General features: G+C 37.6%; 1 protein-coding gene across 1 annotated transcript; it reads left to right on the forward strand.

The window, feature by feature from the left end:
• Window positions 1–8,844: 8,844 nt before the first annotated feature.
• Window positions 8,845–11,228, forward strand: LOC118749907. Its single transcript, XM_036484677.1, has 3 exons — window positions 8,845–9,025; window positions 9,157–10,832; window positions 10,916–11,228. The coding sequence occupies exon 2, from the start codon at window positions 9,212–9,214 to the stop codon at window positions 10,691–10,693; it is 1,482 nt and encodes a 493-aa protein (XP_036340570.1). The 5' UTR covers window positions 8,845–9,025; window positions 9,157–9,211; the 3' UTR covers window positions 10,694–10,832; window positions 10,916–11,228.
• The last annotated feature ends 244 nt before the right edge of the window (window positions 11,229–11,472 follow it).

The raw sequence follows: 11,472 nt of genomic DNA on the forward strand, positions 1-11,472 counted from the left end.
ATCCCGACGGACAGTGAACTTTTGTTAAGTTTCCCCTTAAAGCTTAAAGTGGTAACTGTCCGGCGGTCTAAAGTAAAATCGGTAAATCTTTTGCTTCACTTCGTTTTGGAAGATCTAAGCAGAAGCATCGCAGCTACCAGGCTACTTCAATTCAGGTAAATCGATTGTTACGAAATCAAAACTTATTTTTATTCAAACAACAACGCAAATAAATATTTAAAAATATTAATCCACTTGCGTTTTATATATTCTTCTATTCTTCTCATCCAACCGTTGGTGCGTCTAAATCGCAACCCCTGTGACGCAATTGGGTTTGTTCGGTAACAATGTCAACAATAATATTAATCGGTCATAAAACAACAATAATCGAAATAATAACAGCAACAATAATAGTAGTAGACGTCCAAATTCACGCAATAATGCTTATGTGCGGCTTTAAACGCCCTCGCCCCTCAGGAGCGAACACTGAGGGCGAAAGAATTGGACAATTAAAAAAATCTTTTTCGACAAAAGGCATTTATTGCTTAAATTTGAATTACTCTGACTTTATCGAATTGAAAATTAATGGGTCAAACAGATTAAACATACTTTACATGTAGTAAACGACGATTTTAACATACCATCTGATGGTATACTGGGTAAAGATTTTCTGAAAGGTAACAAAAGCGTTATTAGCTATACAAGCAATTGTATATCCTTCTGGGTCGGCAATGAAAAAGTCGCGATACTAATCCTACACGGAACCGAAAGCGACACCCACCCAGATGCGAAGTTTATCGAATTTTCAATTTTGGCAATTCGCCAGGTCCACTTTTTGTAGAATCACAAGAAGTTGAACATGGCGTATTCACAGCAAGATGCATAGTTAATAGCAGCAACCCAATTATCAAAATCATGAATACCACAGATGACGTGAAACATGTAAAGAATGCAAATATTCGGACTGAAAAACTTTCTGACTAATACGTTTACTCAATTAATAAGACCAAGACTGAAGACTCCCGAACGAACGAATTAACAAATATTTTGAAAAACCAAATCCCTACAGAAGCTAACAGCAATTTTCCTGACCTTTGCATAAAATATGCCGTCATTTTCGCTATGGACAATGACAAAATGACATTGAACAATTTTTTTAACAGAAACTCAGGTTGACTGACACTGACCCGGTATAAATCTAAAAAACTATCGTCTACCATATTCCCAACGTGAAGATATAACTCGCCAAGTTAAAAAATTACTAGATAACAACTTAATTGAAGGAAGTTATTCAAATTACAATAGTCCTCTAATTTTGGTTCCTAAAAAATCTACTAACGGCCAAAAGGAATATCTTATGTGCATTGATTTCCGCGCGGTCAATAAAAAAGTTATTGCGGATAAATTCCCTCTCGCACGAGTTGACGATATTTTAGACAATCTTGGCAGAGCCAAATATTTTTCCACTTTAGATCTTTTTTCTGAATTCCACCAAATCCCCTTACATGAGGATTCACGTGATATAACTTCTTTTAGCACAGACCGTGGAGCACATCGATCGAAAGTATTGCCATTCGGTTTAAGTATAGCACCCAACTCATTCTCGCGAATGATGAGTATAGTTTTTTCTGGTATTCCACCCAACGTAGCATTTTTATATGTAGATGACATTATTGTCATAGGCTGTAGCGAAGCACATCACATTAAAAATTTAGCGAAAGTTTTCGAAACTTGTCGAAATTTCAATTTAAAACTAAACCCAAAAAAATGTAAATTTCTCAGGCCCGAAGTAACGTTTTTAGGGCACAAATGCTCAGTCAAAGGTCTGCTGCCAGACGTTTCAAAAATAGTTGCAATTAAAAAGTATACTAAACCTACTGACAAAAATGCAGTACGACGTTTCGTCGCATTTGCAAATTATTACCGAAGGTTTATCCCCAATTTTGCAACTCTGGCAGCACCTTTGAACAAATTAAGTATGAAAAGAGTAGAATTTGTTTGGGATGAGATATGCGATGAAGCTTTTCAAGCGTTGCGATCAGCCTTTATGTCACCGAAACTACTACAATATCTTTACTACTACTACAATATACTTTACAAAGCAATTCTACAAATACAAAGCTTCAAAAACAGGGTGTGGCGCTGTACTTAGCCAACAACAGCAAGGTTGCGATTTACTAATATGTTTTGCTTCAAAGGCATTTAACAATGCAGAACAGAAAAAACCAATTATTAAATTAGAACTTTTAGCATTCTATTTTGCCATTAAACAATTTCGACCATACATTTATGGAACGCATTTTTTAGTAAAATCAGACCACAGACCATTAGTATACCTATTCAATATGAAAGATCCCTCTGAAAAAATTTCAAGAATAAGGTTATAACTAGCAGAAAACAATTTTTTCTATTTAGTATATAAAAGGAAAATTAAATGTTGGCGCAGACGCACTCTCACGTATAACGATAGACGAAATAAGGGAATCAACGAAAAATATTTTGGCAGTACAGGCGAGATCAATGACTAGACGAGAAAATGAAATTATACAAAATACAGATAATAACGAAAATGAAAACCAGGAGACATTAAACGTTTATGATAAAATTTCTTATAACTTTTCAAAAAAGATAACGCGTATTAGATTAGAAATTACTTATGATAAAGATAATAAAATAAAAAATTTACAAATTTGTGCACATATTAAACATAAAAAACTCGAGGTACTTAATTATGTCTTTGCTGACGAAATAATAAATTTCGATAATTTACTTTCGAGGCTTGAAATTGAAGCCAGCAAACACAGAATTAAGGAGATTGAATGGCAAAAAGACGATGAATTTTTCCGTTATTTCACAATTGCTAGTTTAAAAAATCGCGGAAATAAAATTTTAAAGACATTACCTATTATATTAACAGATACAGTCGAGACTGTGACTGAAAATGACAAAAAACTAAAACTAATGACCATTTATCACGACGACCCAATATCAGGAGGTCACTGTGGCATGAAAAAACTTTATGTGAAACTCAGAATAAAATATTACTGGAAAAATATGACCCGTGATGTCGCAAAATATGTTAAAAATTGTCAAAAATGTCTTTTAAATAAAGTAAAACCGAAAGTTAAAGAAAAACTTGTACTAACCCCGAATAAACCGTTTGATATTGTTGTTGTCGATACAATAGGACCTTTACCAGAATCAAAATATGGTAATAAGTTCGCAGTTACCATTATTTGCGATCTCTTAAAATATTTAGTTACTGTTCCAATACCTAGGGCTCGAAATTTCAGACTTTGGTATCGATACTGAGTACTCATTCTGGCATCGAGTTCATGGTATCGATACTCTAAAAGTATCAGGGGAAAAGTATCAATACTACTCAGTATCGGACTCATTAAAATACGTTTTTTGGGATACTAAAATTGTTTTATTCTTCAATCGTATATCTAGTTATTTCCTGAAATTAAAGGATATTTAAAATGTTTGATTTTGATTTCATTGTAGAACTTACATTCACGTTAGGAGTCATTTTAACGTTAAATGTACACATATATATAGATATGTATGTATGTATTAGAGTGGCCAGATATTATAGGGACATAATCAGTGCAGGGACATAATCAATACAGTTGGGATCAAAATTCAGTACAGAGCCATAAAAATCAGCTCATTTTTAAGCGTATTTTTTATTATTAACAATATAACAACCAAATAACAGCGCATTAATTAAAAAAAAAAATAACTAATAGACTTTTAAATACGTATAGTATTATCAATACAAAAATTCATTACTTTAAAACAAATCAATGGTATTACGTATGCATGTACAGCTGTGCTCAGGAAAATAGTAGTAAAATGTATTGAAAATTTTTCCTTTCCTTACTTAATTTAATTTTTTTATAAAAATATAGTTTATTATATAACACAAGACATGTGAGTTGAAGTCTCAGACTTTCTAGAAAATTTATAAGAATTGAGAAAATAAAAATAAATTTTAGCCCATTCAGTTTCAGTAGAAGACGAGCTCGAGTCAGAATCTGTTTGCATATTTTAAGCTACAAATTTAAAACATATTTAGTTGGTGTGCTTATTAAATACAACATTCACATTAAAATGTTGACTAAAAGGTTTACTACCGAATTATCGTTAAACGAATTTTCGAGTACGAATGAAATTTAATAGTGTTAAATGTGTATGTGCAAGAAAAATTACAGGTGGTCGAACATCAAAAATCAAAGTAAAGCTACATATGTATATCATATTCAAGAGTCGGTAGTTTGCACCTTTTCCAAATTTTTAGAACTTACATTGCACCGTAGCAGTAGTCGTCTTAAGTTTGAAACTCTGACAGCCGATTTCTCAGTGGATGTTTAATTATAATCGAAAGATTATCTCTTATTGTAATCTTCTCAGTGTACTTAATATATGATTAACTCACCACCACATTTAATAAGATTTATTAATGGCGAAACCAGCTTTTCATGTAAATCCTGTAAAACCTGCAAATCGTGAAGTTGGGTTGGGTTGAAATCAAACAGTTTGTTATTTTGCGAAATGCTAGGGAACGAAACAATTGCAAGCTGACACCTTTTTAATAATGGTTTAAATTTAATTAATGCTTTCAATCTGCTCACACGTATGAGTCGTCAAAAACCATTGTTTTGAACATGTAAACCTCAAGTAAATATCAATTACACCAACTTACAAAAGTATTAAATGTAAAAATCAGTACCAAATCAGTACAAACTCAAAAAATCAGTAGATTTTTCGTACTGTTTCGGGCTCTTAAAAATCAGTAGAATAGAAAAAAATCAGCACACGTACTGATTAAATCAGCGCATCTGGCCACCCTAGTATGTATGTACATTTAATGTTAACCCTGAACGGGTAATCTTGGGCGTTTCGACGAACACCGTTGCTCTTTTTCCATTTTTCTCGCCATTGGACTGAAGAGCGAATTGCTCTAAAATATACAAAAATGTGCTTTCTTTCTTGTTAATGTTCATCATTATTAAAAGTAGTTTGGCAATCTTGGATGCAACATTTTTCATACAAAAAGTGGGAGATAAAAAGGACTTCATCGATTCGACGAAGATTACCTTTAACGTATGTAAAATAACGTTACCCTTTAAGGGTTAAAATATATAGTATATATATATATACTTTCACGAATTTCAAGTTTTATTAAGAAATTTTTGTAAACTTTTTGGGTATGCAGTTTTGTAGCCTATTCAATTTTAGTATAATAATGTGCAAGTTTGAATTAAAAGTCAACGATAGTAGGCTACACGTAAAATTCGTGAACCTTGTGTAAAGTTTTATGGCCTTATTCATAAAAAATAAAAAGGTTCATAAACTGAAAAATGTCATTTTAAATATTAAGCTCTTTAAACCTACTTTATTTTTTTATGAATAAGGCCATTAAACTTTAACTTATTTGGTTTATGTTATGTCACAGACTATAGGCAATTTCAGTTTATTTTAAAAAGTATTCGAAACTACGAGTACTTTGCAAAGTATCGAGTAGAATCACCAAATAAGGTATCCAGTATTAAAGTACTCATTTTTATACCCTCAGTATCGATATTTACTCAATATTGATAGTATCGTTTGAACCCTACCAATACCAGATAAAAGTGCTAAAACTGTTGCATCAGCAATTTTTGAAAGTTTCATTTTAATATATGGCATTATGCACTCTATAAAATCTGATTTAGGGACTGAATGAAAAAACGAACTTTTTGCTGAATTAACCAAACTTTTAAAAATTAAACATGACTTTTCGACAGCACATCATCACGAAACTGTAGGTACAATAGAACGAAATCATAGAGTATTTAATGAGTACTTACGAGCATTTTTAAACGAATCATATTCCGACTGCGATACATATTTAAAATATTTTACTTTTTTGCATAACACAACCTCAAACACAGTTTTTGTTAATAAATTTACTCCACCTGAACTGAGTTTTGGTAAAAACGCTGTTTTACCAGACGAAGTGAAAAAAGTTAATATTTATCCAATTTACAATGTTGACAATTATGCAAAAAAGTAAAGTATCGTTTGCAAGGATTTCATGCACTCGCTAAAGAACACGTAACAAAACACAAAATCCAATCGAAGGAGTCATTTGATAAAAATGCACGTCCTGTACTAATTGAAGAAAAATATACAGTTTTAATACAAAAGGAACCTACAGATAAACATTGCAATATTTATCTCGGTCCTTATGTTGTACAGAAAGTAGATGGTGCAAATGTTACGGTTTTCGACAAAACCAAAAATAAATTAAAAAAGGTTCACAAAACCATAACCACATAATCTATTTTTAATGAATTTATTTAAAATATACAAGTAACATTCAATTTTGACCCAAAATGAATCAGTCACGTCACACAAGATATATACAAACTATTATTATTGTTAGAATTACTCTGAATAATTACTTAAAATATGTACATGTGTACAACAAGGAGAAATGAATTATCAGGTAAATCTGTTTTGAAACAAAAATTTTCATTTGGAATGAATAATACTCAAAAATAAAGTATACTTAGATGTATGTATACCTTCAAATTATGGCTTAATAAACCGTACACATAAGTATTTTTATATAACATTAATTTAACACAATAGTCAAAAAAAAAAAAGAGAAAATCAAATTAAGCAAAAAAATGAGTATGCATTAATTTTTATACAAGTGGTTATGTAAATTCATATTTACAAATTTACAAATTCATATATTGTATACAATTAGCAAATCAAAAAAAAAGCATTTATTTAATTCGTTCTTATGTATATTCTATAATATAAACCTGATATTGTAAATTAACGCAATTAGCTAAGTAGATATAATAATGTTGTCAATTATTCAACATATGTTTTGAACTCTTTATTATAGCCGAAAGTTGATATGGACGAACGAGTTAAACGGGGAAGGAAACATACTTACAATATTTTTAATAAATACCTCATTCCTCCCTATCAATTTAGCATTGCCCTTGAATCAAACGATTCTTGCAAGCCTGATCACCTTGCAAAAATCTTTTCTCAAGGATGGTGATGTAATGGCATCGCTAACAATACGGCAGCACTATTAAGCGCCGTCGTAATGTTGGTAGCCCTGATAGAACATACGTTCCACAGGTACATAACCCGAGGGAAAAAACTAATGATAATTTCAATGACGATTGAGAGAAATAGAGATTGCGCCAATCGCGGTACCGCTAATCCGCTCTTTGTGATTTTGACAGAATGAGCTGTGTGCGTGACGTCATCTTGGTGCAATTGTTGAATGTGAGCATACGAAAAAAACCAAATAACAATTCTAATATTTGTGCGTTAATATTTCTGCGTGATTTTAAACAATTATTGACACATTAAAAGGCAAAACGAAGTATGCAGTGGCAAAGTGTAATAGTGAAAACAAAAGGAAAGCGTGCTATATAAGTTATTTTTTCGTTTCCTACGGACGCAAGCCTGGCGAAAAAGTGGAAGCAGTTCTGCCGGAGAGGACATGCATTAAACGCCAAATCCAGCTTTGTGCTATGTGTGTGAGCTATGAGCTTCTACATGGAACTATGTTGGCCTTTCCTTGGTGAATTGTAGTAGGTATATTTCCACGGTGAATGTAGACAGTTGCTGGTTTAGTTTGCTGGCAATGGCATACATACAAAAGTAGTTTCTACAGTAAATAGATACATGAACTTCACTACCTACTTATTTTTGTTAGTACCTGATTCTTTTAGTGCTGGTATGAGGTAATGCACCAGTGGATAAGGTCGCCAGGCGTTAATTCAAGCGGCATCTTACCGCGCTGTTACGTACCTAATACAAAACAGTGGCCAAATTATTATACATTTAAAAGTTCAGCTTAAATTATGTTTTACTGACATAGAATATTTGCTTCCAAAAAAGTCACACAAATAAAAGCTGTGGAGTCAACAGCTGTGGAGTTTATGGTGGTTGGCTACCGTCCACAAATATAAATATGCACTCTGCATGGCTTTTTAAAATGGCAAGTCCAAAGATTCACTTTGCTGCACACCTTCCTTTTGGTCTACATGAAATTGCAAACACTGTTCATACATCCATTTTTTCATGTGCTAAAAATCGTACTTATGTAAAGGGCTACATGTCCAAAATTATTGCTAAGTGTTCCTAATTAATCAATCTTTGTATATTTATTGATTCATGCAAAATTGGGCCATGTAATATTAAAATTAACACATTTTTCTGCATTGTTTACATATTTTTATATGCGTTTTGGCATTTCTCTCTCGCAATTGCACCAAGATGACGTCACGCAAAAATTACGCTCAAAAATCCTCTCTCATTGTCGCAATCTTGTATTCTATCATTCTTGAATTTCAATTATACTTACGCTTTCAACTTAGACGAACGTGCCAAATTTGGGATAAGCTATCTACAGCGAATAAATAAAATATATTAAATTTCACTAGTGCAGAAATCGGTATTTCTATTTAAAAACGGAAGTAGTGACGCACGCGCATATATACAGTGATTTTTTCATAAATTAAAAATAATAGTTGCTGCGAGCCGAATAAACTGCTTCAGCCGCGTAAGCCCCTGCAGGCACTTTTTTCATCCATACCCACATTTTACCTCGAGGTCGTGACTACTGGTGCCAAGGACTGGGCAGTGAAAGGCTGGAAAGACGAACTTTCCCAAGGAGGGATTTTGGTAAGCGAGTTCCATCACCGTAACAAGTGCTTAGCTTAAATGAGCGGGCTGAGGGCCCCATAAAGGGCAGAGGATGAGCCTTTGTTGACTTATTGGAGTGCATTATTTTAAGTAACGAACACAGAATTTTCCTCTTCTACTAACTCTTCAGGTCGGCAAAAAATCCTCCGGCTGAACCCTCCACGAGGGTGCTGACTGGTAATGGGCACTACAGAGGATTCTGTGCGATGTCAGAATGGTGCTCAGCTAAGATCAGGAATCAGTGCTATGTGCTAAACTCCTTAATAGCGTAGTCATATGGAAATGGTTTCTGATCGTGGCTTGGAGGTCTGAAGGGGCTGGATCAAGGCGTCACGCGCACCGTACCGAGGATCGGCCAGGCTGGGGGCCCCTAAATAGCCCAGTCGCGAACGGAGCCCTCTGGGAGGCGGCCACACCCAGGATGTAAGTAGGCCTTACCTGGGCATCGCGGATCTCTGCCCGGGTGGACGAACCCCTTTCTCCGCAGCCCGTGGGATCTATTATGGAAAAGAAACAATTAACAACAACAACAACAAAAACAGCAACAACAACATCAAAAACAATGTTTAAAGGGACCGGCCCCCTTAAAGCGTCGGAAGGGTCTCGGCCCACTAAACAAGGAGCTCAAGCGATGCAGAGTACCTCCACCAGCCGTAGTGCGGTGACAAATAGCGGGAAACCAAGGCCAATGGTGAAACCGGGCCAAGCTCTCGCAAAAACGATGGAAAGTGGCGGTGGGGCTGCTCAAAGGAGTCCACCCCGGGAAACTCCTGGCACCAGTGGACGCCAACCTGGCATGCAGATTGCAGCCGGGGATAAGGCTGAATCTGGGGCGCAGGCCCCGGGCGGTCCTCCCGCGACACCCACGGCCTTCACGAGGCCTGACCAGAGGCCAGAACCAGCTGCAGCGGGCTATCGGCAGAGGAAGCTAGCTGCTCGAATCCTGCAAAGGTTCACCGCAACGCCTGACCTGTGTAGCAAGGCGAAAGAAGAGCTTGTGAAGGAGATCCTCACAGAAATCGACTGGGCAAAGGCGGTCCTGCCCGACTACCGCAAGCCGGAGGAGAAGCAGCCGCAGGCGCCCTCCAGTAAGCGCAATAGATCGGGGGAAAATACGCCCAACCAATACGCAAAGAGGGTCAGAACGCAGGGGCCTTCTTTTGCTGAAGTAGCCAAGGAGCAGATCCTGCTCGGCGTCATCGATGAGAGCAATGAAGACAGCCTCACCCTGAGGCAGCAATGGAAGTGGGTTAAGGCCGCGATGGCCGACATTGCTATCAACATTATGTTGGAGAATCCGGGACCTCCGCCAACCTGCAAGGGAGCGGGGTGGTTCCAAAATAACATCCGCGTTATAGCATGCGAGGATGCCAGATCAGCGGAGATCTACAAGAAAACAGTTGCAGGTATTGGAGAAGTCTACCCTGGTGCGAAGCTCAGGGCGGTCGACTTCAAGGACCTACCGGTGCGACCGAGAGCGAGAGCATGGTTGCCTTGCAAGCCAGCGGAGCCAGAAAGGATCCTCCAAACCATAAGGCTCTATAATCCGGAGCTACCTACCGATAATTGGAAGGTGGTCAAAATCAACGAAAGCGGTAAAGCGACGATGCAGGTTGTCCTGCTTCTAAATAAGGACTCCATAGAGTTGTTGGAGCAAAAGAGCGGGGTCATACGTTACGGCTGTGACATGGCCAAAATTAAGGTCTACAGCAACGACGTAAACGCAGCGAGGAACCTGATCGCGGAGGTAGAGCCGGAAGAGGCCAACAGCGACGTGGAGATGGAGGAAGAATCCGAGCAGGTTGATCCGATGGACGACCTGACCGGGGGTTATGCCTCATCGACCTCTTCGCTGGGGGTCGGACGCATGCTTCGGCTTTATACGGAGGAGGAGTTGATCGAGATGTCGGAAGACGCGGTCAACTCCACCCTAATAGGCGACGTGGGCGATAACGGCCAAGATGGTGAAGGTACTGCAGATTAACCTTCACCACTGTAAAGCAGCTTCAGCTGCACTGCTGCTCCGTCTAACAGCTAAAGGGGCAGCCGACATCGTCCTAATCCAAGAACCTTGGGTGGTGGGACAAAACATTTGTGGGCTGAAAGCGCCGGGCTACAGACTGGTAAGTGGAGCCTCAACGGGGAAACCAAGGACGTGCATATTGATAAGTATCACACTAAAGTGTCTCTTTCTTCCACAATTTAGCGACGAGGACACAACAGCGGTCAGTCTAAGTGCAAACGGACGACCAATTAGGATGGCATCCATGTACCTAGCGCATGACAAGGAGGTGCCAACTACCTGCATTAAAGACCTAGTGGCCAGCACGAGAGAGGCGCTAATTTTGGGAGGTGACGCGAATGCCCACCATCACACCTGGGGCAGCTCCGATGATAACGAACGGGGTGAGTCACTTTTTGATTTCATACTTAGTTCTAAGCTTGTTATTGCGAATAGGGGGAATGATCCCACTTTTATTACAAAATCCCGAAGGGAAGTTCTGGACGTTACCCTTATCTCTGAGAATGTGGAATGTCTGGTCGGGAAGTGGAAGGTGCTTGAGGAGCACTCCTTTTCCGACCACCGATATATCCAATTCGAGGTATTAGGGGAAACGCCCAAGGCTCCTCTAACTAGAAACTTGCGAAATGCCAACTGGCATAGGTATCGGAAAGAGCTGGATAGGCTTTTGCCACAAGATAGAGAGCCGGCTACTCCAGCAAACCTAGAGGAGCTGGAATATCTTGTCGACCATTTTACGG

Source organism: Rhagoletis pomonella, unplaced genomic scaffold (genome assembly GCF_013731165.1).
Source record: "Rhagoletis pomonella isolate Grant_MI unplaced genomic scaffold, Rhpom_1.0 Rhpom_scaffold_00001, whole genome shotgun sequence".
In the NCBI taxonomy this organism is placed as follows: Eukaryota; Metazoa; Arthropoda; class Insecta; order Diptera; family Tephritidae; genus Rhagoletis; species Rhagoletis pomonella.